The sequence below is a fragment of the Sinocyclocheilus grahami genome, unplaced genomic scaffold (assembly GCF_001515645.1).
Source record: "Sinocyclocheilus grahami isolate Dianchi unplaced genomic scaffold, SAMN03320097.WGS_v1.1 scaffold265.1, whole genome shotgun sequence".
In the NCBI taxonomy this organism is placed as follows: domain Eukaryota; kingdom Metazoa; phylum Chordata; class Actinopteri; order Cypriniformes; family Cyprinidae; genus Sinocyclocheilus; species Sinocyclocheilus grahami.
The window spans coordinates 169245-196654 of record NW_015505444.1 but is presented as its reverse complement, the minus strand read 5'-3'; the positions used below and the strand labels follow the sequence as shown (position 1 = coordinate 196654).

Here is a 27410-nt window from a genome sequence, read left to right as displayed (position 1 = left end):
TTCCACTCGTTATAAAGAACTGCTCAACTGGACAGGACGGGTCATCTTTTTTCCAGCCTCCAGCTACTCAAAATTATACTGTTTACATTTAAAGTTGCTAGTGGCACCTGACCAAACTTCCTAAAATGTTTAGGTGTATAAAAGTATGAAAGCCATTGATAAAGAGATTGATATAAAAACTGACCTACATATATCATGTCAAGAGGGTTTGCTTTTGGACGAGACTTTATTCCTCTTGGAGTGGCTGTTGCTATGGCAATGACCCTTGGTACTGTGCAGGTTGGTATTATTTTTGATGTCCAAGAGGTTCTCATCTTCTTTAAAGAGTTTGCGGAACATACACACACATAAAAAAGGAAATTTTAAACACATACGGAAAGTCATCCCGCATAAAAACAGAGTGGGCGAACAACAAAACACCCATCTGCTCTGCTGTGAACATGCTGTACAGTAGATTTCAACACTGATGATGGAGCAGAAGATTGCTGCGTCTCTACTACTGCTTTCACAGGGACTTGAACAAACCCCTAATCAAATCTATGTAAACTTCAGCACATAACTGAATCAAATTGTGCAGTTTGTTGAGGAGATGTGTGTTGACAGAACTTATGGTTTTAAATAAAAAAAGGGGGGACACACGGTCCCACAGACTTAAATGGTCTTGATAGGCTTGCATTTTACAGTTAGGCTGCATATGTGTGGTCACTTAAAGGCAGGGTAGGTGATTTGGTCCAAAAATATTTTTTGCTATCCTGGTTTAAAATCTCTTCACATTCCGATGGCAATCACTGAGTGGTCTAAATGTATTTATTTATATTGTCTGTGGAATACGTAGGACCATGGGCTGCGATTTGCATACCTCAGCGCACCCTGTTTGTGCAGACATGATACGTCACCAGCGCGTTCCATTATGCTATTGCAAACCGAGCGAGAATGGAAGGCGCTATTATTGTAATATTATGCACTTTGTACTGTAATGTTTTCTTACCAGTGAATATGACATGAGCTAATCTGACAGTCTCTCATCGTGTCACTGGTTAGCCTCTGGTCTGCCTGAGCATGTTCATGTGTTTTGGAGGAGGTGTGGCTTTGAAGAGTGATTTGCAGGGAGGGTGGGAACTTATGTTTTCAAAGCTAAATTTCTATTGATAGCCTCTCCAAAATCGCCTACCATACCTTGAAGTTGCAGTCAAACTAGTGAAATTTTGCTGGCAAGATGCTGGCAAATGCTTCACACTCCACTGAGGAATAAAAACTGGTGACTGGCGATAGTCGGTTAGGGCTGGTTTACACAGAACGAAGAAAACCGCGAGATGTGGGCAGTGGAATGGGAGAAAAATGCAAGGTCTCGAGACAGTTTTTTAAAAGTTGAACTTATTTTAACTTAAATGCTGTGTTTTTAGAACGCCATGTTGCACATGAGATCAACGGTCAAATGCGTCTGTCTAGCACTTGTTTGGAAAATATCGCAGTGGAATGGAAAAACGCGTTCTGTGTGAACATACAGTCGCAAATCGAATATTGTATGTTATCTTTTATGGGAAGGGACAACTTGAGAGTCACATGTGTTAAAACGCACTGACTGTATGAACCTACATAGACAACCACCTACAAGCCACTCCGAACATATATAGGAACTCCTTAGTAGTGATCCACTGCTTTGTGAATCTTCTAAACCTATGTGAACCAGTGATTTGAAGCCTGCACCAAACTGCCAAAGTCACACGATTTCAGTAAACAAGGCTTTGTTACATCATGAATGTATCTAAACAGTATTTTTAATGTTTTTTTCTTTTTAAAATAATTTTAATGGCTCATTGGTATGATAAATGAAGGAAATGCAGTAGTTAATTGTCTCAAATTGGCCTGATGATTAGCCTAGCAAAAACAAGCCCTACAAATTAAAGTGCCTATATTATGCCATTTCCAATATTGCCTTTCATGCAGTGTGTAATGTAGCTGTATGTGAATGTAAACGATCTGCAAAGTTGTAAATCTGAAATTGCACGATAAATAAAGTTATTGTCTCCCAAAATAAAGAATCCACTCTGAACAGCTGAAACGAGTTGTTAGTAATTCGAATCCCACTTCCGTGATGGCTACACGTCACGGGGTATACATTTGCATAATGCGCGTCTATGTTCTATGTATCCTGTTTATTTGGACCAGCTGCTCCACTGAATCACAACCTGAAAGTATGATAAATAATAGATGTTTATATTTTCTATAGAGCGTTCAAAATACAGAACTATTGAAATAGGCGTATCTGTATGCCGTAGACCAATCACAACAGACTAGGCCATCTGACCCATCAGAGCAGAGCAGGCTCACGGAAAGGAGGGGTTTAGAGAGACTGAATCTTTGAACTGCTTCGAACAAATCGTTTGAGAATCGCTGGAAAATGAGGTGATATTAAATGCATATTTTGAGAAAACAAAAGCGTTTTTTTTACCTTGCATGCATGTAATCCTATTGTAGGAGACTCCCAAAACAATATATGGAACCGTAAAAATGGCATAATAGGGGCACTTTAATAAAAGAAAACATATTATATAGATATTTCATTATTCATGGTATTCACAGTATTTGATTATTTGTAGATTGAATTTAACAGATTACATTTTCAAAAAAACATTTGCATTTGGTCAGTAGGTTGTCCAGTAGGTTCTTCTAGTAATGGTTTGTTTTTTAAATATATATATAAATAAATAATTTTAAGCCTTACACAACCATGTCTGGTCCAAACTTTATTTCTCAATGAGAACAAACCTTTACCGATCAATCTTTATTAATATACACTCACACAGTTGTGAGTCACACATGTGGGTGTAAGTCGAATGCCCTTGACTCTGTCTGCTTTCACTGCTCATTCTTTTCTTCAGAGAAAGTGCAGTGTTTCAGCATGCCAACAGCTCAGAGGATGGGGGTTGTGTGAGTCAGGGTTCAGGGGTCACCTCAATGAAATCACATGTTGTCAACAAACATAGCACCACATCGCACATGTCTGCAGTGTGCACAGAATTCTGTCTTCACGCACATACAAGCTGACAAGAGGAAATAATTGCACTGACAATCAAAACACAATCAAGCCCTGACAACTATAGGCACTCCTGTCACCCTAAGAACCAATTGCACTGTCATATAACTTAATACCATGAAACCCCTAGTGCTAAACCGGTCACCAATTCACCATACTGTTTCCTTATGCCGATAATGAAATCATCACCCTGGCAACCAGTGTTGTTACCATGACAACCCAGAGCCGAAACGGTTTCACAACCAGTCATCATGGGTTTCTGGCAGATATCACACTCAACCGATGACTTTTAAAACTCATAGTTATAAGAGACAAAGACTGACGGAAATGGGAATGCCCTACAGAGTATAAAGACTGCTGTAACTAGTCATAAAATCCTTTTGACTGGAAGTGAGTTGAGACACTTGTTCTGGAATGTCCTGATCACTAAATCTCTCTTCATCAGAGGAATAGAGTTTAACTAAGTATCATTAATTTTTCTACAATCTACTGATTTTTTTGTTTTGGTTTTTATATCTAACCCTTTATGGATATTCAGGAAAATATAGAAGCTTGTTTCTGCCAAAAAAAAAAAAAAAAAAAAAAAATATATATATATATATATATATATAAAAGGTAAATTAGACTTATTTCATAATTAAGAATTTTTTCTTAAGAGTTTATATCTCACAACTACAAGTTATAGACTCTCCATAAAGGCCTGTTCAGACCAAGAATGATAACTATAAAGATAACGATAAAGATATAGTTCTAAAAATCGTTCTCAATATTAAAGAATAGCATAGTCCATACCACACTTTAACGATAAAGGCACAGAGAAACGATATCCTTGAAATCATTTTCAGAACGAGATTTTCCAGCTGATGAACGATAAAAACATTGACAGCCAATCAGAATCAATCCTGCTATCACGAGCTCACGGGGCTTTAAGCCCCTTTCACACCAAGAACGATATCTATAAAGATAACGATATTAGAGTCTACACCAGTGAACGATATTGTCTGTTTATTCTAAGCGCACATGCGTCTGCCGCTTTAAATTCTCGAGCTCGTTACAGCAGGATTGATTCTGATTGGCTTCTAATCGATAATCCAATCAAGTTAATTCCAATCAAGTGATTCCAACGATATCGTTTCTCTTTGTCTTTATCGTTATAGTTGTGGTGTGGACTCTGCTATTCTTCAACTACTAAGTTCAGTAAATAAAATATATAATTAAATATATCAGTAGAAAGTCATAAGAACACACTAGGCATGCAAATGGGACTGTTTCCTGTGGCCAAGATAATGTGCCTCCATGAAATGTTTAAAGGGGTCATATGATGCTCTTTTAAAGATCATTATTTTGTGTATTTGGTGTAACAGAATATGTTGACATGCTTTAATGTTCAAAAAACACATTATTTTTAAAGTACTGTACATTATTGTAGGTCCTCTATGCCCCGCCTCTCTCAAACGCTTCGTTTTCTACAAAGTCCCTCCTTCCGACAAGCGCAGTCTGCTCTGATTGGCCAGCTGACCCAGTGCATTGTGATTGGCCGAACACCGCAAGCACGCGTCGGAAATGTAACGCCCCCTTACCATAATCACGAGCTTCATCTTTCAAAATAAATGAAAAGAGGATTGTGAAATATAACTGTGGCTGATACATCTAAACCTCACAATCCCTAAAAAAAATTAAAGCCCTACAGATTTACACTTTTTTAATTTGAATCCATAGAACATAAAATGACTGTTTGAGATTGTTTTCAATGTATTATATTCATTGTTTTTTTCATTAGAATCCTTTTATATATTTTTTTATATGTATTTTTGTCATGAATGTGTTTATGAATGTACTCACTTCTCTGAAGTCATGATGTTGCTCTTTTCCTGCTGACAGACTGCGTGTCATTGATTGTCTTTATTCTCTTGTTCTTTGCAGTACATCATGTACAAGACAGAGCCTCACTCATCTCGAGGTTTGACTGACAGAGAGAGACAGAGATTGTTTTTATGTGATATGCAGGTTAGAGCTGATACACAATGTTAATGTGATCGTAGAGGAGGGAAAATAGCTCTTCTTCTGACATGTGAATCATCACACGCACGTCTTTCATTCTTACAGAAGACAAATGTTCACTCCAGGAACAAACCATAACACACACACACTGTCACACAAACACATAAATAACCTCACACGCTTTATAACTGGCCTAGTCTTTATTTTTACATGGTGCTCTGAAGCTAATATTTGTAATTAGTTTTTATTTTTTTTATGTTTTCACTTAAATTTTTGTTTAGTTTGAATTATTTTGTCTTTTTTAAAATGGCCATATAGTTTTATTAATTTTCAGTACTTAAAGTTAAACAAAAAAAAGAGAAATGAGAAAATAAAATACATTTTTAATATATTTTTTACTTATATATATTTTAGCTACAGTCAGATAACGGTCACAAAATACAACCCATCAAGTTTTAATTTTCAGTGTGCTGTGGCAGCTTACAATTTCTTTCAACTAAAAAAGTCAAAAGAAAACCTTTTCAACCTCCTCTTCGGTAACTTTACGATGTCTCATTTGTTAATAATGTCTCATTAAAGCATTAGTTAGCAGTAACTATGAGCAATATGTTTTACAGCATGTATTAACCTTTGTTTAAGTTAGTAGTTAATAAAAATACAATCGTTCATTGTTTGTTCATGTTAGTTCACACTCAGTCTATTTAAAGCAACGTGTATGTAGGTTTTTTACCTTTAAATATCAGTTTCAAGGTCATTCTGATGGTACAATGATGTCTTATGTTTCTTTACCAAATGTCTGTTCTGGAAGTATACAAGTTTGGTGAGTGAGTACGAAATTCCGCGAAAAGGGCGAATTGCTTATGGCAGCAACAAATGCATGTGTACAGGTGCAGCTGTCCACTGTAATTAGGACAGTGATATATTTACCACAGCGAATTCTACTCACTTAACTGTAGGGGGCTCCAAAGTCGCAAAAATACACAAAACTACATACAGTTGCTTTAACTAATGTTAATTTTTGATTTGAAAATGTATTAGTAAATGTAAATATAATTTTTTTTTTTACTTTTACATTTTTAACGTTTGATTTGAAATACTAAATGTAAAAATGAACATTAACAAAGATTAATAAATGCTGTTGAAGGATTGTTTTTGTTAGTTCATGTTAACTAGTGTAGTTAATGTTAATAATGAAAATTTACTGTAAAATGTTACCTCCTGAAGGGAAGCACACTTTGTTTTCAGAAAATCCATAATACACACAGGCCTACTATATAGTCACAATAGCATGTAAAATGCAATTTATTTTGTACATCTGAAATTTCTACAACTCATTACTTTCAATCATTCTAATAGATCAGAACATAACGGTAGTTATGATATTGGCTGCGGGAAATATAAGCAGTCTGGTAACAGTCTGTGTGCGAGTTGCTCTTGAGTAATGTATCCTGACATCATCCATTATTACTGTAGGTGAAGCTGGAGACAGAGCTGTGTTAGGTTACATTACCTGCCCAGTGTCAGCTTACTGCGGAAACAACGTCCAGGTGAGCAGCACGCACACTAGCTCATAGACCAGAAAACTGAATAGGAATTCAAACTGATTTAGAAGTAAAGAAAAAAGACAGCTTAAAGGGACATCATGAAGGTAAGTAAATATTTGTCTTCAGTTTTTATCATTATTCCTCTCCATTGGCGCTAATGGCCTATTTGCACTGTTCTAGAATATTCTGGTCTCTATATCCAGCATTTGTTGTGTTTTGGAAACTGAACCTCAACATGGACAGGTGGTTAACTGCTTAACTAGCACAACCAGCAAGACATTATTTGTCTGCAGCACCAGAAATCATGCTGATTAACTAGAATGTACTTGCCCATGCTGGATCACCAGCTGGACAGCACAAAACCAACATAAACGATTTTCATGCTGCATGGTCTAAAGTGGTCCTTTTAAGGATTTGAGATTTAACAGTATGTTTATTTGATTTGAAAATAATAATAATAATAAAATAGCAACTGATTATATCAGGGATGTTCATACATTATTAGTGGCAAATAATAATAAAGAAAAAGTCTTAATTTTTTGTTAAATAAAAAAAATGTGATTGGTAAAATAAAAATTGTATGACCCTAAAACAAAATAAAAATGAATCTGTAAATATATGAATATTAAATTAATTTTAGTTTTTGATACATATACCCTAAGTATATCGTAAAAGTATGGTACCTGACATAGTAAACATAAAAAGTAGTCCTGAGAAATGTAATGTTGTTATACATATTTTAAATATCTAACAAAATATCAGTATCTTTACACATAAACACTGATAGCCCTAAAATATTCAAACTAAAAACCAAAATAAAATAATATATAAAGTATAAAGAAAAATACATTTACTGAAAGACTGAAATGAAACTCAAACCTAAGTATTTAACTAAACAAAACCACCTAGCAACCACCCAGACATTCTAGCAACACCCTAGCAACCACCAAGACCATCCTAGAAACACCCTAGCAACCACCCAAAACATCCTAGCAACCAAGTTACAACAAGACCTAAAATCATGGTGTCAAGTTTTGCTTGTGCAAACCACTCACATATTCTTCAGAAAATGTAAAAAATCCACTATTTCAGTCTTTCTACTTCAAAATGTCATGTTTAATTTATTGTTCTACTTGTAATTTCTTTGTAATTATTTGTGACATTTACTACCAACTTCTGAGTTGAATCAAAAAGCGTCAAAGTAAATCCTACACCAGATATTTTTTTTCAGAGTAGTTGTTGCTATAATTTGGTTACATTTGTTGTTGGTCTCTCTCTCTTTCTCTCGCTCTCTCTCTCTCTCAGATCTGTGTGTTCCGGCTGCAGACTCATCAGTGGTGCTTCCTGTTGTGTAACGTCATCTTGTTTCATGCGTTGCTGTTTGGTGGTGACATAGTGGAAGAGTTTCTCCTGCAGTCGTCTCCCGCCGCCTACACTGACCGCGTTGTCCTGGAGGTCCGGGAGCGTGCACGCAAACTGGACCTGACTGAGACCAGGCTCAACACTTCACAGCTCTACCCCATTAACACTGAACCCTGCCTTCTTCATCAGGACCTCCTCATCCTCACGCTGGTCCTGAGTTCCCCTGGAAACTGGAGCCAGAGGGAGGCGATGCGAAACTCCTGGGCCAATCAGACGTCGGTGCGCAGTGTTGCCGTGCGGACTTTGTTTTTCCTTGGCCCCTCCCCTTTAGGGGTGGAGCTTGAGATGATGAGGGAGGAGTCTGCGCGCTATGGTGACATCGTGCAGTTCGAGGGAGGTGTTTCCAGGGGCGACTGGCAGAGAGGACACTGGGAACAAGTTAAAATGGCGCTTCGATGGATCTTACTTTTTTGTCCACAAGCCCGATTTATCGTTCTTTCTGAGGATTCTGTGTATTTAAACCTTCCTGCGTTTACATCATACCTGCTAGGACTGAGAACGCACCCTGATGAACTTTACCTAGGCAGGGTCATCCATCGAGCCGCACCTGAGCGGGACCCTGACAAACCGCATTATCTGCCCTATCAAGTGTACCCTGATAAGTACCTCCCAGACTACTGCTCTGGCCCCGCCTTTCTTCTATCTCAAGACGTTGTAAGGAAAGTTTATGTCGCTGCTGAGGATGTTTCGTTGCCCCTCCCCTCCGACGTTCTGGTTGGCCTGTGTGCAAGACGGGCAGGTGTGGTGGCCACTCACAGCGCTCGGTTTTCTGGTGACCGACACATTCGTTATAACCCTTGCTGCTACAACTTCCTATTCAGCTCTGCCAGAATGGGGGTGGGGATGATGGGTGTGGCCTGGCGGGATTTAGGGGCGGGGAAGGGGAGGAGCTGTGGCATGCTGGAGACATATTATAGTTTGGTAGTGTGCAAAACAATGACCTACCTGGATAAACTTTCTTTTCTGAATAACGACAAAACACAGGGCTAGAACAGTTGGGGATAGTTAGGTGTATACATTTAAATTCATCTGTTCTATTATTAAGTGCATAAAGTGTTTCTGTTACTCTAAAAGGCCTCAAATTTAAGGGGTAAGTAGGGGTAAGAAAATATATGTATGTTTTTTTTAGCAATGATGCAATAAAATGATCAAAAGTAACAGCACAGACATTTATAATGTTACTAATGAATTCTATTTCAAATTAATGCTGTTCTTTTGAACTTTACTCACCAGCAAATCAGCATATTAGAATGATTTCTGAAGGATCATGTGACACTGAAGACTGGAGTAATGATGCTGAAAATACAGCTTTGTTTCACAGGAATAAACTACATTTTTACATATATTCAAATAGAAAACAGTTATTTTAAATTGTAATATTTCATAATTTAAGTGTTTTTCTGTACTTTTAATCAAATAAATGAAGACTTGGAGAGCAAAAAGGATTTTTTCAAAAACATTTAAAAAATCTTACTATCTCAAACAGTAGTGTACATCACATTACAGAAGTAAATTGGTTCTTCTGTGTCATACGTACAACAGTTAGAAAAAAAGTGAGAGTGAATTATTTATTGCTTTGTTAGTAGAGAATGTAATGTTTCATAAATCATTAAAAATAAATGAGCATATTACAGGTGATAGATTCACTCTCGTCTCTTTTACTGAATATATTCACAAATAAATGCCAAAGATGATATTAGAATTGAGTGTACATTAAAATGTTGTTTGTATTTGAATTTTGCATATATTGTCTCATTAGGCATTTAAAGAGTCTGTTTAGCCCTCTAATGTTAAGAGGAATTTACAGCTTCATCAACATATTGAGTGATTTACAATTCTAATAAATAAAACACTGTATATTATAAATTAGCTTATACAAAGTGTCTAAGTTTTGTGCACACCATCTAAATTAATGTGGACTAGCTAGAAACCATGTAAAACCAGATGCCGCCATGATTCAGCTGGATTTTCTAATTGAAATAAATGTTTGATATAGAAAGTTAATTGAAAGCAAAATGTGAAAATGCAAGACAAAACAGACGTTTAAGCATTTCAACAATTTTATTACAAAATGAGCACATACAAAAAGGATAATGTACAAGCTTTGAAATTAAACAAAATGAAACCAAAAACATTTTAGCGATGCCACCTTTAAATTCATCATTAGTAGTAGTAATAAATAAGGTACAAAAATTCCACCAAAAGAGAATTCTAACATTTTACACAGACTTTTTTACTCGACCAGTTACGTACTAGCAGTCACACCAGCAGGAGGCGCTATTGCTTTAATATGAATAATAAATAGTCTATATTCTGCTAGAAAATCCGCTAGTGAAAAAACACCCACAGCAGGCGGCACCCCTGTCACTGGCACTTTTAGGACAACATTATTATTAATGTCTTTTTTTTTTTTTTTTGTATTTCAAATGCGAGCAGCAGCAAAAAAATCAATCCTCTAATATCATTAGTAGAACATCTGCACTAGTCTTTATTTTCTCTATGTAGCTGTATATTTCTATTTAGTCATGTATATATTCAAACCTGAGAAAAACATGCATTTTAAATCTGTTGTGCTTTATCATACTCTGTTAGTCCTGACCCTGCCATGAGACAGGGAGAAAGAGAGAGAGAGAGAGAGAGAGACTGGCAAAATAAACTCAGACGAAAGAGGATTCACATGCCCTGGAGACAGTCTGAAAGCACTGACTGAGAATAACAGAGATGAAGATTGAGAATAAAACAGAAATAGGCACAAGGAATGAGAGATTGTAAAAAAATGGGCTAGTTCCAAAATCTAGTGAGCCTCCTATTTAGACTAGACAGCACCATATGCACACTTCCTATGCAGTGACTAAGATTACATGTATGTTTAATAGAGAAGTGAATCCCATAATGCATTGCGACAAGCTCTGCCACAAAAGCTGGTGGAGAATGCGGGCAAAACAACTATAATCCATTCAGTACCCAAATATATTGATAAAAACAGTTCCATGCAATTAAAAATGGACTATTTAACCAATATGTGTGCATGCTACATATTTTTTTTTTAAGCGTAGCGCTTTGCTAGCTTAGCAATATGCTAATATGAAACACTACACTGCAAAAAAAAAGTTTTAAGTTGTAAATAATGCAGATTGATGGTTTACATCACATTTAATTGTGCTTTACAACAAAATAATATTTCAGTTTTTCTTAAATATTTCATGTTTAATTCAATATGCGACTTCGTTTCTTTCCCTAGCATTTTCTGAGTGAAAATCATTTCTTCACTCGTTCTTTTTTCCAGTGTATCTTAAATTCTGAGTCAGATCTCTTGTGCACTTGGTGTTAAATTGGTCACTTAAAAGGTTTCTTTTCAGTTAGTATGCTGCCTTAGAGTTGTAGGGCAGCACACTAGATTTTCGAACACACTCTTAGAAAGTGAGAGAATGTAAACATTAACCATTTAAGACTGTTAAAGGCAGAAAAAAAGCATGAGGATGTAAACATTAACAAGAATAAAAGTCTTAAACACAGAGAGACAGACATGAGACAAGAAAGGGAAATATCATGTAAACATTAACAATGTATGAAAGACTTGCAGAGAAAAGAGAAGAGAAAGAGAGAAAGATTGTGTTGCAAAGGTCGCCAGAGTGGTAAAAACGATGCCAGTGAGAGGGTGGCCTTGGAAAACTAAGAGTGCAAACAGGACAGCGAATCAAAACCCATAATACTCCCACTCCGCTGCCGTGTCTGACCAATCAGCAAGCGGAATGTCAGTATGGTCACAGCACCAAAGGGAGAAACACACACGAACACGACCAACCGCATGCGAAGCATTCCCGCAAACCAACTCAAACATGAGGTAAGAGTTTTAATCATTTTGTGTTATTTCTAAATAAATAAAATATGATTCCATTGCAAAATATGAAACTATACAAAATGAAATACGTACCCACAATATCTACAGTTAGTAATAAATTATGATTGTTAAATACTTAAGGCATTTCAACGGACATAACCCTGTGTAAACGACCAACACGAGCCATCATCTGCCAATCAGCACACAAAACACTGGGGGGAGGAGCCAATGCACAGGAAAAAATGCAGCTCATTAGCTGAAACTAATATAGCTTTTTTTTTAGAAAATGAAATATGTGTTTTAAAATGGACTTTTAGGTCAAATTAAGCAAAACTAAACCAAGAATAAAAAGTTAGCTTTATAGAGAAGGCAATTCCAGAATGCATTTTGACAAGCTCCATTCACAAAAGTTGGTGGAGAATGCGGGCAATCATAAATGTGTTTTTTCCTCGTAATTATGATTTTATACATCACAATTCTGACTTTTTTTCTCTGAATTTACATCACTGTTTACATACCTGCAATAGTGAGTTTATATCTCGCAATTCTAAATTTGTCTTTTTCTCAGAGTTGTGTGAAAATAAATGTCTGAATTATGAGATAAAAAGTTGCAATTACCATTTTAATTTTTCATCCTGTAGTGGAAACTTCCATAGTTAACTACTTATGTAGGGTAGATTGCAAGATTTTGAACACACAGTGAGAGAAATTGCCTAGTTTACATTTCAAGCAAAATGAAATCAGACATTTCGGGAAAAAAACTATCCATATAAAAAGAATATCCTTGTTGCAAGTTGTTAAAATTGAACTTAAAAACAGCTAAAGGCCAGAAAAATACGCATTGCATAATGTGCATTTCTGCAAACTACAGTGCTCAAGGGGGCGACAGTGTTCAAACGTCTGCACTGTTAAACCAGATTTGCTATTGTTTGTGTAGCTAGCTGTAAACATGTCAACATATTAGCTAACTTTAACTTGCTCCGCAAGATTCTCGACATTTGAGCTGAAACGGAAAACTACCTGTGTATGTTTCGGGCCAAATACAAATTCCTGCGTTGTGTTAATCCATCTCGACCCACTTGTGTGCTGTTGGCGGATGGTCCTCTATCACACGACATTCTACATTGTAGTTCTAGCAATACAGCATAGCAACCAGCATAGCAACCACGAGGGGAGACCCATCACACAAGAACACGGTTGGACACGCACAAGCCCCGCCCCCTCCAAACACTGCATGTTTTAAATACCAATAATAAATACAGTAACCATGGCAGCGCAGCACCAGAGTGAGGCCGGGCACTTCAGCTATGCTCACATGTGCTTTTTTCAGTAGGCATTTAGGGTCAAAGGTCATGGCAGGGTCTCTCTCTCGCGCACACACACACTCGCTACATGAGTCTGATAATGTTACGGATCTTCACAGCTTAAAGGAGCTAATACACATCCATGCATTTGCGCGCGCACGCACACTTCCAGGTGTACCTTGAAACAACAACCCAAGCACAGATGCATGCAACTACTATTGCGCCTATCTACACAAATCCACCAATCACAACATTCTCTGCCTACTTTTTTTTTGTAAGACAACAGCCCTCCTCCTGCTGTCTCGGAAATGAGTTGCTTTTGTGTTTTCTTATTTTTTGTTGTTGTTGCGTGTTCTTTTTTGGCTTCTCTACATGCACCGCTAACCCATGAAAATATTAGCACACATACGATACACACGCACCAAAAGGGTGAACAAGCGCACAAACGCAAGCCGAAGTAGCTCCAGTGTGTAAGACTAAAGCAGTATTGCAGATCAGAAATACAGTGGACACACACACACACTCCAGCAGCTAGATTTGACAGTGTCTTATCCGCCATTGTGTATATATTATAAGTAGTGTGTAAGTGTGTGTGTGTATTGTATGCAAGCTGAGGGTCTTTAGTAAAGTTCATGGCTTAAGGAATTGCACAAATACACACACATATGCTACGAACACACACCATTTCCCTACAGACAGAATCACTCCTCGCGACAGACCCTTTAGTTTCTACCAGCACGTGTATGTGTGTAGTGTCAGTTATTGTCATTGGCTCAGTAAAGCGTGTGAGTTTAGTGTGTGTTGGATGGCTCATCATACACGTGTATAGGTAATATACAGTGTGTGTGTGTGTGTGTGGATGGAATTGTCTGTGGATGTATAAGAGCGAAAGAGAGCATGTGTGTGTTTAAGTTATTTGTTAATGCGTGTTTTTTCAGCTCCCAGGGGTGAGCTGTGTTTGAATGTCCACTCTGCAGATGGGACACTTCCTACTGGTGACCAACCACTGATCCACACACACCTGATGGAACAAATGCATACAGGGTAACCGCCTGAAAACAGAAGAGACAGATAAATGGTTTATTAGGACGAGTGGAGCTACATTAGCATACAGCATTTTGTATTTTGACATGCTCTGTTATTGTTGTGTTTAGTTGTGGGCATCCTGTATTGTGTACTTTGCAGTGTTTTTACTATTAAATAAAACTAAAGCTATTAAAAATTGATTTTAATATTAAAATAAATGAAAAAAGAATATCCCTTTGTAAGTTGTTAAATTTAACGTTTAAAATGACTACTTTAAATAAAACTTAATTGAACTGAATTAAATAAAATATTAAATTGAAGTTTTAAAGTTACTAAAACTGAAATAAAATAAAGCTAAAAAGAAATATATATACATATACACATACAGTGGGGAAAAAAAGTATTTAGTCAGCCACCAATTGTGCAAGTTCTCCCACTTAAAAAGATGAGAGAGGCCTGTAATTTTCATCATAGGTATACCTCAACTATGAGAGACAAAATGATTCAATTCTTTGCATCACAGGAATAAATTACATTTTAACAAATTCAAATAGAAAACAGTCATTTCAAATTGTAATAATATTTCACAATATTACTGTATATCTGCAGAAGAGACTTCTTTCAAATACATTAAAACACCTTACTGCCCCTGGACTTGTGAATGTAAGTGTATAGTGTCATCTGTATTATACACTACCTGACATCTTCTCCATCCTCCAGCAGGGAGAGGCAGATGGTGCATTTCTCATCCACATCCAACTCTTCCTCACTCACACATAACTTCAGATCCAGCGGCTTCCGCTACACACAAACAAACACAAACACCAGTGTGTTAGCAGCAGAAAACTGTAGCCTGGACTTGAAGATAAAAGTGTGAAAGTGAACAGTGTGTGTATGTACCTTCTTGTATTTGTGCGGGAAAGTGAATCTCTCTATGGTGGTCTGTATGGCCCCTCGGCTGACGCTTCCCAATCGATCCTCCAACTGCAGCAGCTCCTGCACAAAATCAGTGTTAAATAGAGCAAAGCATGAATATATGTGAGTTACTGTTCATCTGTCTGTGTGCTTTACCTCATAACTCTCCCGAACAGCAGACGAGTGTCTGCTGGGACCAAAGCTCTGCAGCGCCAACAGGTGGAGCTGTGGATACGGATAATTCCTTATCTCATGGACAACCTGCAGAAAACACAGCATACATGATTAAAACACTTGAGGACCACATTCAACACTTGTGCCTACTATATAAAAAAACATTTAAATAAAAAAGGAAAATGTATTAATAAAACTTATGTTTTATATACACTATATATACTACAAAGGTGTATGTGTGTGTGTATATATATATATATACATACACACATACATATATACATACAATATATGTATATATAAGTGTATATATGTAAAACATTATTTAGAAGTTATATATACACATACATATACACACACACGCACACACTCACCACTTGGGTGGAGGAGGTGTTTCTGGGGAGGTGGTGCATTCTGGGAGAGGCCAGGTAATGCTGGTAGGGTTGAGGGATCTGCTGCAGAGGATACTGATGCGGCACACCTGCGTCCACACTCAGATCCCTAAACACACACATTTTCATTTTATTAAGAGCTATTTAAAAACAACACAATCAGCAGCAGGGAATTTGTGTGTGGTACATTATTTTCCCTTTTTGACCATAAAGATAATTCCTAAACGTCAAGGAAGTTGTTTACTATGGAAGCTTACTTCTGCCACAGAATAAAAAATAATATATAATAATATCAGAATATAAAAGATAATTGTGACTTTTTCATCTCACAATTCTGACTTTTTCTTGCAATTCTGAGAAGAAAAAAAAAGTCAGAATTGCGAGATGCTAATTCACAATTATGAGAAAAAAGTAAAGTCTCAATTGCAATTCATTTTGGATTTGTTTTTTTATTCTATGGCGGGGGGGAAAAAACAGATTTAATAAATGTAAACTCAGAATTCCAAGAAAAAAAATCTCTTGATAATTGATAATTAAATAAAAAATTATTCAGAATTTCAAGATTTAAACTCAGAATTCTGATGAAAAAGGTCTTAATTGTGAGATTTAAACTCAGAATTATGAGTTTCCAACTTGCAGTTGCAAAATATAAACTTCACAATTGCAAGTTATAAGAAATGCAGATAAAAAAAAAAGTTAGAAATTTACAGTTATGAGGAAAAATCCTAATTCTGGGATTAAGAAGTCACAATTACCTATTCGGTGGCCGAAATAAGTTTACTACTGCTTTGAATGCGAGTGTGTTTGCAGAACTCACCAGTCAGTGCCTTCCGCCAGGTATCTGGGCTGCTGTGGGATTGGCTGAGGGGCGTGGAGGGGCGGAGCATATTCATATCCTGGGCGTAACCGATGAGTGTTCAGTGGGACTCGCTCTTGTGTGCGTCTGAAGAGATCGAGATAGAGGAATAGAATAGATCTTTTATTTATCAATTGTTTTGTGTGTTTTTCCTTACGGTGTCTTTTATCTTAATGAAGGATAACTAAACATTTTTAAGTGTCCAAAGACTTTTTTCCGTATCATTGTATGTGGACATGTGTGTTTTGTACCTGCGCTGCAGTAGCTGTTGCTGGATGAGGTATTGCTGCTGTAAGGCCTGAGGTAGGAAAGGGGGCGGGACTTCCTGGTACTGAGGCGGGGCGAGGGGAGGGGGCGGGAACTCAGCAGGCAGCGGTGTTGCCGTAGCAGCCAGGTGAAAATGCCGGCAGGAGGTAGCATGACTATGCTGGTGCCTGCTAAAATGTGCTCCTGTATGGGACAAGCAGTCACACAGAGGAGAGAGAGAGAGAGAGAGAGAGAGACCACACAATCCATCCAAACAGAGACAAAGGCTATGGTCCAGAATGCTGTGCTCAATATGCAAAATAAACATTTATTTAAGATAATAACCAGATGCCAATCCTAGTATGCAGCTTTTTAAAATGTGAAAGTTTCACGTATTTAGCCTGATTCAGGAAGCAAGTAAAAGTTGTGTAAAATCATTTATAAATCTATTCACAAGTAAATTAAATGTTTTTTTTTGCATATATTTTTTAAACGGTATGCAGTATTCAGCATAAAATGCAGTATTCAGTACATTAGTATTCCATTCTAAACATGAGAAACACACACATGAACAGTTTACTAAATCTCACCATGGCAACAATAGATTCTGCTAAAATACCACATTTACTGCAGTTATTGTTATTCCAGAAAAACTTATCAATAAAACATGAAAATAATAATAATATAATAATAAAATAATATAAATAAAAATAACAGTTAGTGTTACTACAGAAAAACTGTATTAATTTAATGTTAGTCATCAGTAAAACCCGAAAATAATAAATAAATAAAAATACAAAATAATAAACAACAACAAATTAAAATAAAACATTTAAATATAAAAAATACTGTTATTGTTAATACAGAAAAACTTATAATTTGGTATTAGCATCGACAAAAACTGAGACAAAATAAAAACTAAATAAAAATAATGACAAAAAATAAAAACAAAATGACAGTAAACAAATAAAAATTTAAAAAGCTCATTTTAAAATTCTAAATGTAACATTTTTACATTCAACATGTACATTTTTTACAGTAGAAATAATATCTGGTGTAACAATGGTTACCATGGTAAATGTTTGTAAGGGTTAGTGATGTGGTGTATTATCTTATCTGCATTAGAGAATATTACCAGTGTTTTTATTTAACTGAAGCCAGCTGACGATTCTTACACCGTGACACCGGCTGGATCTAACGGCCTGCATCACGGCTGCTAGGACTCGTTCTTTATCTGGATTACCACGGATCGAACAGATTCCTTTCCCTCGGGATTAGCCATGCTTTCTTTGAGGGGAAATATACTGGACCTAACTAGCTGGTTTAAGAGGTTTTAGCTCATAATTATGAGCTAAAAAGTCAAAGTTATGACATACCAAGTCAAAATGATGACAAAGTCATAATTATGAGATAAATCAAAGTGATGACATACTAAATCGCAATTATGACTTTAGAAGTAGAAAACTACTTTTAAAGTCAAAATTATGATATAGTACATTTTTATGAGATAAAAAGTAGAAATTATGACAAGTTATGACGTACTAAACTGAAATTATAAGATAAAATCTAAATTATGCCATAAAAAGTATTTATGTAATTATTAGATTATTAGATGGAAAAGTCAAAATTACGACATACCAAGTCATAATTATGAGATTAAAAATCAGCCATTTTGCCACTCAATTTCAATTTAGTATGTCATAATTTTGACCATCATAATTGACTTAGCATATCATCATTTTGACTTAGTATGCCACAATTTAATGTTTATATCTCATAATTATTCATAAATAGTATAATTTTGACTTTTATCTCATAAAAACTTACTATGCCAATGATGACTTAGTATGTGATAATTTCAACTTTTTTTACTTAATATTTATGACTTAGTATGTCATGTGTCTTTTCCCTCACAATTAGGACTTGTGTCATAATTATGACATAGAATGTCATAATTATAAGTTTTAAAGTCAAAATTATGACTTGCCAAAGCATTTTTTTTTCCTACATGGACTTCCATACAAAAACAGTCTGTTATGCTGCTTGATATTGCAAACTGGTATTTGTTATCATATCATATATTTTAATTTATTACCATAATTATTTAATAAACCTATTAAATAATTTAACAATGTGTAGTGCAACTGGTTTTACCCTTTTACCTGCATTCACATTAAATTATTCACAGAATAGAACTTGGATCTGCTTTGCAAAATGAGGTGGACTGGCCCTAATGACAGGTGTTAATGAGAGTGGACTCTGAGTGTGGATCCAGTGACGGACGTAACAGACAGATGGAGGGGTGGGGGGTTTCACGGTCACACAGAGGGGGAGGGATGATGGGATTGAGGAGGGAGGGAGGGACTGTTTGACAGCTGCTCCTCAAAACTCTATTTTAGCCATTCAGCTGTCCACCTCTCTCTCTCTCACACACACACACACACACACACACACACACGTATGGACCTTCCATAGACAATAGGTGTGTCCCAAATTGCGTACTTATGCACTATTCTGTGACGTTTTGTAGTATAAATAGTGCGAGTAGTGCATTCACACTGAAAATTCCAAAAAGTGCACTTTAAATACCCGGATGATGCACTTAAATAACCGAAAATACTAAGAGTGGAATGTTGGACACTTCATGCACTCATCTGTCGCAGCTTTAATTACACAGCGAAGGGGGAGGGGCTATCAGACTCCGATTATGAATGACAAAATAACCTTATATAATTCATACTATACATGGTTGAGTACATAGTGTATAAGCGCATAGTGTGTCATTTGGGACGCAGCTATAATGACTTTTACACTGTACAAACTGTGTATTCTTATCTCCTAACCCTAAACACAACTGCATTTTTAATATTATTTATAAGATATTTTCCTCATGGGGAAAAAAAAAAAAAGTGTCCCCACAAGATGAAAAATGTTTGGTATTACTGTGCATTTGGGGCTATTTTGTCTCTCTCTCTCCCTCTCACACACACACACTAAAAGTTAGCAACTTCCTAACATAATCCTGCTTTGGTGATGCCATAAAACCTTTATAAAATGTTATTAAACAGATCTTTGGAATACTTGAATGTGATTTCCAGAGTTTTGCTACATATAAATTAGATAAATAAAGATATTTGTTAAACTGTAAAATGATATGCAATATGAAAAAAAAGAGATTAAACTTGCATGGCTATACGCTACTGTTCAAAAGGTTACGGTCTGTAAGATTTTTTGTTTCTTCACAACTCTCTTCTGCTCACCAAGGTTGCATTTATTTGATCACAAATACAGTAACATTGTGAAATATTATTGCAATATATTGTAAAACGTAATTTATTCGTGATGCAAAACTGAATTTTCAGCATCATTACTCCAGTCTTCAATGTCACAAAAATGCTCCGAAGTCTCTGGCCCCGGGGAAAAGGAAACCCACTCACGTTTGGAGGAGAAGATGGAATTTTCAGAGTGCAAAAGTGCAGAAACGGTTGATATGGAATCACTATTGTCTCATTTCATGGCGTCTTTGGAGAACAGAACAGAGGAGAAACCGGCGATTTTCTCAGCGGGAAATATTCCCCAGGGCTCCAGAAATTCAAGCAAAACCCTTAGATCAGCAGAAACGTATGGAGCATGCAGTTCACGCGCTCTGAATTCTAATGATCCTGTTCCTCTGCTTCCCTCACAAACCCAGGCAAAAATATTGATCCGTGAATAATAGTGCGATGCACTCATCGTCCAGTATATTGCACATTGTGAGTCTCGAGTAAACCATGAACTCTTCTATCTGAGATTATGACATTTATGGACTGAAAACGGTCTGACTTCCATCATTAGAAATAAAGGTCATCACCTGAAGGTCAAGCAGCAGAGCTTAATGAAAGAGTTCAGCTGAGATTAAACCTCATTCAGATGGGTTTTTCCTGCCCTTATAGCCTGACCCTTAACACTATCTATGATAATTTTGACTAATTACTAATCTACCTTTATTCGGACCAGTTTTCCCTGCAGGCTCTAGAACCATAAGCTTTTTGCATAATTAATACCATGTATATGAACAGATCGATTTTTTCTGTGTTGAGAGACTCTATACAAGTTTATGATGGTCATCCATTTGAACCATCACAAATGTGTATGAATAAACTTTAGCTATTATATTAAACCTAGAATTAGAAAATCATATTAAACCTCAGGTACCTTAAAATCAACATGAATAACCATTCGACCATTTTAATTTCATAATCTGATGTACCCGACTGTTCAAAAGTTTAAGGTTGGAAGATTTTTTTTAAATGTTTTTGAAAGAAGTCTCTTTCAAAAAAAGGTTGCATTTTTTTGAAAAAAAAAAGTGACATTTTATTACAGCTTCAAATAACTGTTTTCTATTTGAATAAATTGTACTATGTAATTTATTCCTGTGATCAAAGCTGAATTTTCAGCATCATTACTCCAGTCTTCAGTGCCACATGATCTTCAGAAATCATTCTAATATGCTGATTTGCTGCTCAAGAAACATTTCTGATTATTATCAATGTTGAAAACAGTTGTGCTGCCCAATATTTTTCTGAAAACAAAATTCTTTGATGAATATAAGTTTAAAAGAACAGCATTTATTTGAAATAAATTAAAAAAAAAACTTTTGATCAAGTGAATGCATTATTGCTGAATAAAAGCATTAATTTATTTAAAAAAAAAAAAAAAAAAAAAAAAAAAAAAAAACCCCCCAAACTTTTGAACGGTAACGCATTTCCAAATGCAAAAAAAGTTGACCAAAATGATTGGAGAGAAGATGGATTCTGAATTCCAACAAAATGATAAGAACGTAATTTGACTTTACGCATTGATTTTCACTCCAGACAAAACAATGAGAACGAAGGGGAGATACACTAACGCAGGAGGTCAGATAGTGAGATGTAGATGGGATGTGCGAGACTTGAAGAGACTCCATATTTGTGAGTGCACATTTCCCATGATTCACTCTGGCAAGTGGGAGGAGCTGAGTGATGACTCGAGGGAGGGGTTTGAGGGAACGACGCATGGAAATCAGCAGAGAGCACACTGAGGGTTAGGGGAAAATCTACAGTCTTTATTGGAAAATATTAGTATGAGTGGAATTGTGTGATCATAATAATAATAATAATTCCATGCAAATAAAGAGCGAAGGCAAGGCCCAACCATGCTCCATAAAGTTAACATAACAGAAGCAGCATCCAATGGGTAGATGTGTATGTGTGCTACAACACGTCAGTACAGCAGGACATGTCTACACAAAGATACATTGGAGTTTGCTGTTCAATGTTCCAAAACAAAGAAAAACAAAATCAAGAGGAAAAGAATAAACATGGTCATGCATTACAGCCTAGTACAGGAACAGAAGGCAGAGAACCACAACCAAAGAAATAGAGACATTTCGATACTAGGAGGACTTCTACAGTGCAGTTCTAGTGATCCCTGTGAAGTGGATGACATTCGCGCTCGCACAGCGCTAGGCTAATGCTGGCTTTGCAGCATGGGCAAATCAAATGAATGAGGGGCTGTTTGAGTGGCGGTCGGGTGCAGTGTGCCAGTCAAGAGCCATAAACTACCGCTTAGATACTTGCTTTTGTTTCTTCGGAGAAACTGAAGACAACTGGTTTTTCTTAGAATACGCCATTTAAGTCATATTTAAAGGAATAGATCACCCAAAAATAAACATTTACTCACCCTCAGGTAATCCAAGATGATGGGTTTTTTTCTTCTTCAGATTTGGAGAAATGTAGCCTTACATCACTGTCTCACAAGTGGATCCTCTGCGGTGAATGGGTGCCGTCAGAATGAGAGTCCAAACAGCTGATAAAAACATCACAATAATCCACGCCCCTCCAGTCCATCAGTTAACATCTTGAGAAGTGAAAAGCTGTGTGTTTTCTAAGAAACAAATCCATCAAGACATTTCTGCCTTAAAACATTGTGGCCAACAATCCATAATAACATAATAACCAGTGAAAAATTCCATCTCCTGTTGTCCTCTCACGTCAAACTCCACCCACATATTTGTTTAGAACTGTTTTGGCTTGTAAACGGTGCTTGACCTGTGCATATTTCTCTCCTGATCCAGATGAGACGACTTTTCACTGGAGAAAGCAATATTATTGATAGAGGACTCGTTTAAAGATAAAATGCTTTAATGATTGATTCGTTTCTTACAAACATGCAGCTTTTCACTTCACAAGACATTAACTGATGGACTGGAGTGCTGTGGATTATTGTGATGTTTTTATCAGCTGTTTGGACTCTCATTCTGACGGCACCCATTCACTGCAGAGCATCCATTGCTGAGCAAATGATGTAAAGCTACATTTCCCCAAATCTGTTCTGATGAAGAAAAACTCATCTACATCTTGGATGTCCCGAGGTTGAGTACATTTTCAGCAAATTTTTTGGGTGAACTATTACTTTAACACCGTCATATCAAATAGCAAAATATTTCACATATATGAGGAGTCTAAAAGGTGCTTTATGTCAACCATAAGAGTTTTGAAATAGCAGCATTTCTATGGTTTCCATGTGTTGCTCTTTGAGGATTAATAAAGCTCAGTATCTACTCCGTTTGAAGATAACACCACATGGGTGTACAAAAACACATTATATACCTGACGTTATATATGAAGTCACTCACTCTCATGTCATTCTAGACCCATATGCTGGCATTTTCCCAAGCAACTCAAAACAAGTCTTTTCATATCTTTGCTTTCCATCTTATAGTGACCAAAAGCTCACTTACATTCAAGAACCACTTGGATTTTTGGCCTTCAAAACCACTGAATGCCAATGAGATTTCTGAAGAAACTGAGTGAATAATACCTTCAATTTCACTCGTAAGACATTAGAAGACCTGAAATATAGTGTCCGCGTCATTTAAACCAGGGTTATTAACATTAACAAACTATTAAAACCATTTTTGTTAGTTGAGAAGCCGAAATAAAATATTCATATTAAATGAAAAATTGTAACTAAAAAATTTGAAATGTTGCCTTGGCAACTAGCTGAAATAAGTTTACGCTGAAGCACCAACATTACTAAGTGGAAGTAAATAAAAACTAATAAAAATGTAAATAGTAATATTTAAAAATATATAAATAAATAAAAAAAACTCTAAAAATATGTCAGATAAATAAATGAAGTATACAAATGATACTAAAATAACACTGGTTTAAACTACATTATGGTGTTATATTTTTTTGTCCTTTCTGGAGCCCCATCAATATCCACAAAACAAATAACAGCATATGGGTGTTGAATGACATAAAGGTGAGTAAATACTGAAAGAATTTAATTTATGCAAAGTATTCCTTCAAGGAAGATGGTATAGATTTAATTTGATTAAATCATTAATGGGTCACCCCTAGGGAGGCAAAACCCACAGAGCGAAGGGTCACCGAGTGAGATATTATCGACCCCAACTGTACATACATAATTAGAAAAATGTACATCAAGCTTCTCTAGTAAGTTTCTGAGTCCAAATCTCTGGCGAATCCCACCGGCACAGCACACCTTCCCAAAAGACAAGACAGAGACAGTGTTTAGGGGTCGATCAAGCCCGGCTATGATCGAGTGAGAGGCCAATGCATCCACTTGACAGAAATTTACAGCAAAAATGTTGGTCAATCCACACTGAGAATGGGACAAATCACAATGACAGTCGTAAAAAAGCTCAATGCTACAATGAGTTGTTATTTTCGTCAAAGCAACAATGACCATTTAAAAATAAGAAGACAAGAGGATTCTTCTAGAGAAGAGAGAGTGTTATTCTGCAGTCGGTTACACAGGAGGATATACTGGATGAGTGAGAGTTTGTTTGTAATGTCGTCTTCAGATGGAAAGAGAGGGAATGAGAAGAGGGAGTCACAACACAGCTAGATGCAGGGCAGGCAGAGGCTATAGCACAGCAGCGGCGGGTGATCGTTAGATACACAATGGAAGGGAACAGAGCTCTGAAATAATGCGGTATGTAGAATCAGCCCCCAGACTATGGAACAAGGAAAAAAATAGAAACAAATACAAGCACAATCAATGAAACCATCTGTGCTAGAGCTATAGTTATTATTATTATTGCACACATACATCAACGCTTTTGGGTCTGCTGGTGCTAATGCGTGACAGTAAAATGCATATACCACTATATTGAATACATATTTTAAGTATCAATGCATTCGTTTTTCTGCTAGTGACAGTAAAAATCATAAACTAATATATTATTTAATTGCAGATGCTGGTGCAGCATGGCTACAAAATGCACCCTAAATTACTAGAATTATTATCGCACAAATATTATTCTTCTGCTGGTTCTGCTAGTAAAATGCATAAACTAGTATATTTAATTGCCCACATTTGATATACATATTTCTCATATCGATGCACTTGTTTTTCTGCTGTTGCTAATGGGTGACAGTAAAACGTATATACACCTATATCATTTAATTGCACACGCTTTAAATACAGATGCACCTCATCTTATTATTGTACAAATGCACACATATTGAAGAATTTGTTTTTCTGCCGGTGACTGTAAAATGCATATACTATTATATTATTTTTTTGCACACATTTTATTTACAGATGCTGGTTCGACATGAGTAGTCTACATCTCATATTATTATTTTACACTTATGGATGCATCTTATTTTCTGTTGGTGTCAACAAAATGCATACTACTATAATTAATTGCACATTTTATATACGAATGCATCCGGTGAAGCATGGCTATAAAACGGTACTATTATGATTTAACTGCATTTTAAATATGAATACCGGTGCATTTCTGCTATTATTATTATTATTATAATTGACGTGCACACTATGACATGTACCTACGTGGAAAAAAAGGACATGTCTGTACCGAGGCTAAGGTGGGATTCAAGATCCAGGTGTTTTTTCCCCATTCCAGCTGAATCAAACATTTCAAGCTGCAATCGATGATTTGATATTAAAACGACCCCAATTTCTCACGCATTCGTCTGTAAAAGCTGAAATTGTGTGCAGGCTCAGCTGAGGATATTTCGTGGCACTGCAGCTGCCCATCAGCCCTCTGACTGCTGAAGCCATGTTTAATTATTCATAAACAAAACCGCACACGGCGGAACGGATGTGAGGGAATTTAACGGATCGTAACGCGTTAGCTACACTGCGACGCGCTGAAACGCTGTCGCTTTATGATACGAAGGCTCGCGTTCGTCGCATCGCGCTGAAAGCTTGTAACAAGAGACTCGCCCCAATGAGGAGATGTACGCAAGACAAATACATGCACACGTAGAGTTATTTCTATATTAATCACATACGGCTTCTGACACAAAGGACGACGCGTTTTCCAAAATGTGATTTATCCAGTAAATTAAAGCACACTCTCCATCTGGAATATAGATAGGATGGAGATTTTCTTTAATGTCACGCCACCGAGCAAACCGCTCCGTGTTTGTGTCGCACGCGACGCCCCGCCAGGCCAGCAACCTTTGATCCCATCCGCTCGAGCTTCAAACACGCATGAAAAAAGACGCAATTACCTCTATTTCTGACCGAACCGAAGACGGGAAGAACCAGATATCCGACGTGCACTAACACCATCCTGGCTCCTTTGTTGCTGTGCTGCCCATGGACACCTTCGCCTTCCAATACGAGACCATTCGAAATGCAGCCCAGACGCCAGCTGCCCGCACACAAAGAGAACGGCAGCCAATCAGCGAGCCCGGCGCCGCTTCCTGTGGCTCCGGCCTCGGCCAATCAGAGCGCTCGGCACGGCGGCGACTCTTTTGTGAATTAGCTGTAGGGGGTTTGACGTTCCGGACGCGGCGGAAACGCGAAGCGACCAAAACGCGTCAAGATTCGCAAAGTATGACGTCAGCGTGCAAGTACATTTGGAAAAATATCTAAATAAAAAAACTGCAGTGCGAAGTTAGTCGAGGTTATGCAATCAGTCTATTTTTTTTGTTCAAGGAATATTCTATGTTATGTCCTATTTACAGCTCCTGTGGCATGTTGTTCCTTACCATACATACATACATACATAAATAATTAAATAAATACATAAATAAATACTGGCTTTAGTTAGGGATTTGAACAAACCCTAACCCCAGATATCGTCCATAGTACATGATTTTTACCTGGAAGACAATAAAAGGCAGAACAATTGACTGAATGACTTACACTAAAAGAGACTTTTGGCAAAACAACTTAGACTTTTTTAGTTTTAACTCACACACTCTTAAAAATTAAGGTTCCAAACGTTTTGTGTGTGTGTGTGATGCCACAGAAGAACCACTGAACCTTTCATGTTCTTAAAAGACATACGGTGAAGAACATCTGAACAATCTAAAGAACCTTTTATCACTATAAAGAACCCTTTTGTGGAATGCAAAGATTCTATAGATGTTAAAGGTACTTCATGGAGCCATAAACAACTATAAAGAACCTTTATTTTTAAGAGTGTATCATGAAGGTTTTAACAGTAACTGTTGTATAACTGTTGTCAACACATTTGGCAGTTTCAGATTTGATGTTTGTAGTATGTTAGGCCAACAGAAACATGATCAACCTGTTGTTTTGTGTTTAAAAAAATCTTTTTTGAAAGAACGCATGAGCAAATCTCAGACAGACAGACAGACAGGCACAGTCTGTTGACC

At 36.7% G+C, this 27410-nt stretch overlaps 2 protein-coding genes across 4 annotated transcripts; one reads left to right on the top strand and one right to left on the bottom strand.

The window, feature by feature from the left end:
* Positions 1 to 195: 195 nt before the first annotated feature.
* On the top strand, positions 196 to 9080 carry LOC107599388 (putative UDP-GlcNAc:betaGal beta-1,3-N-acetylglucosaminyltransferase LOC100288842). The gene is made up of 4 exons (XM_016290968.1): positions 196 to 279; positions 4961 to 4997; positions 6512 to 6585; positions 7888 to 9080. The coding sequence occupies exons 1-4, from the start codon at positions 196 to 198 to the stop codon at positions 8992 to 8994; spliced, it is 1302 nt and encodes a 433-aa protein (XP_016146454.1). The 3' UTR covers positions 8995 to 9080.
* Positions 9081 to 13491: 4411 nt separating this feature from the next.
* On the bottom strand, positions 13492 to 26501 carry LOC107599358 (RING finger protein 165-like). Of its 3 annotated transcripts, XM_016290926.1 has the most exons (8): positions 26295 to 26501; positions 16764 to 16962; positions 16474 to 16599; positions 15639 to 15765; positions 15247 to 15351; positions 15076 to 15171; positions 14873 to 14976; positions 13492 to 14201 (listed from the first exon to the last, which is right to left on the bottom strand). In XM_016290926.1, the coding sequence occupies exons 1-8, from the start codon at positions 26353 to 26355 to the stop codon at positions 14084 to 14086; spliced, it is 936 nt and encodes a 311-aa protein (XP_016146412.1). In that variant the 5' UTR covers positions 26356 to 26501; the 3' UTR covers positions 13492 to 14083. The 3 variants fall into 3 exon arrangements, 2 of the variants coding, with proteins under 2 accessions (XP_016146412.1, XP_016146411.1); XM_016290925.1 differs by lacking the exon at positions 26295 to 26501 and having other exon boundaries at positions 16764 to 17170; XR_001610660.1 differs by lacking the exons at positions 13492 to 14201; positions 14873 to 14976; positions 15076 to 15171; ... (2 more) ...; positions 16474 to 16599; positions 16764 to 16962 and adding an exon at positions 23908 to 24763.
* Positions 26502 to 27410: the final 909 nt, after the last annotated feature.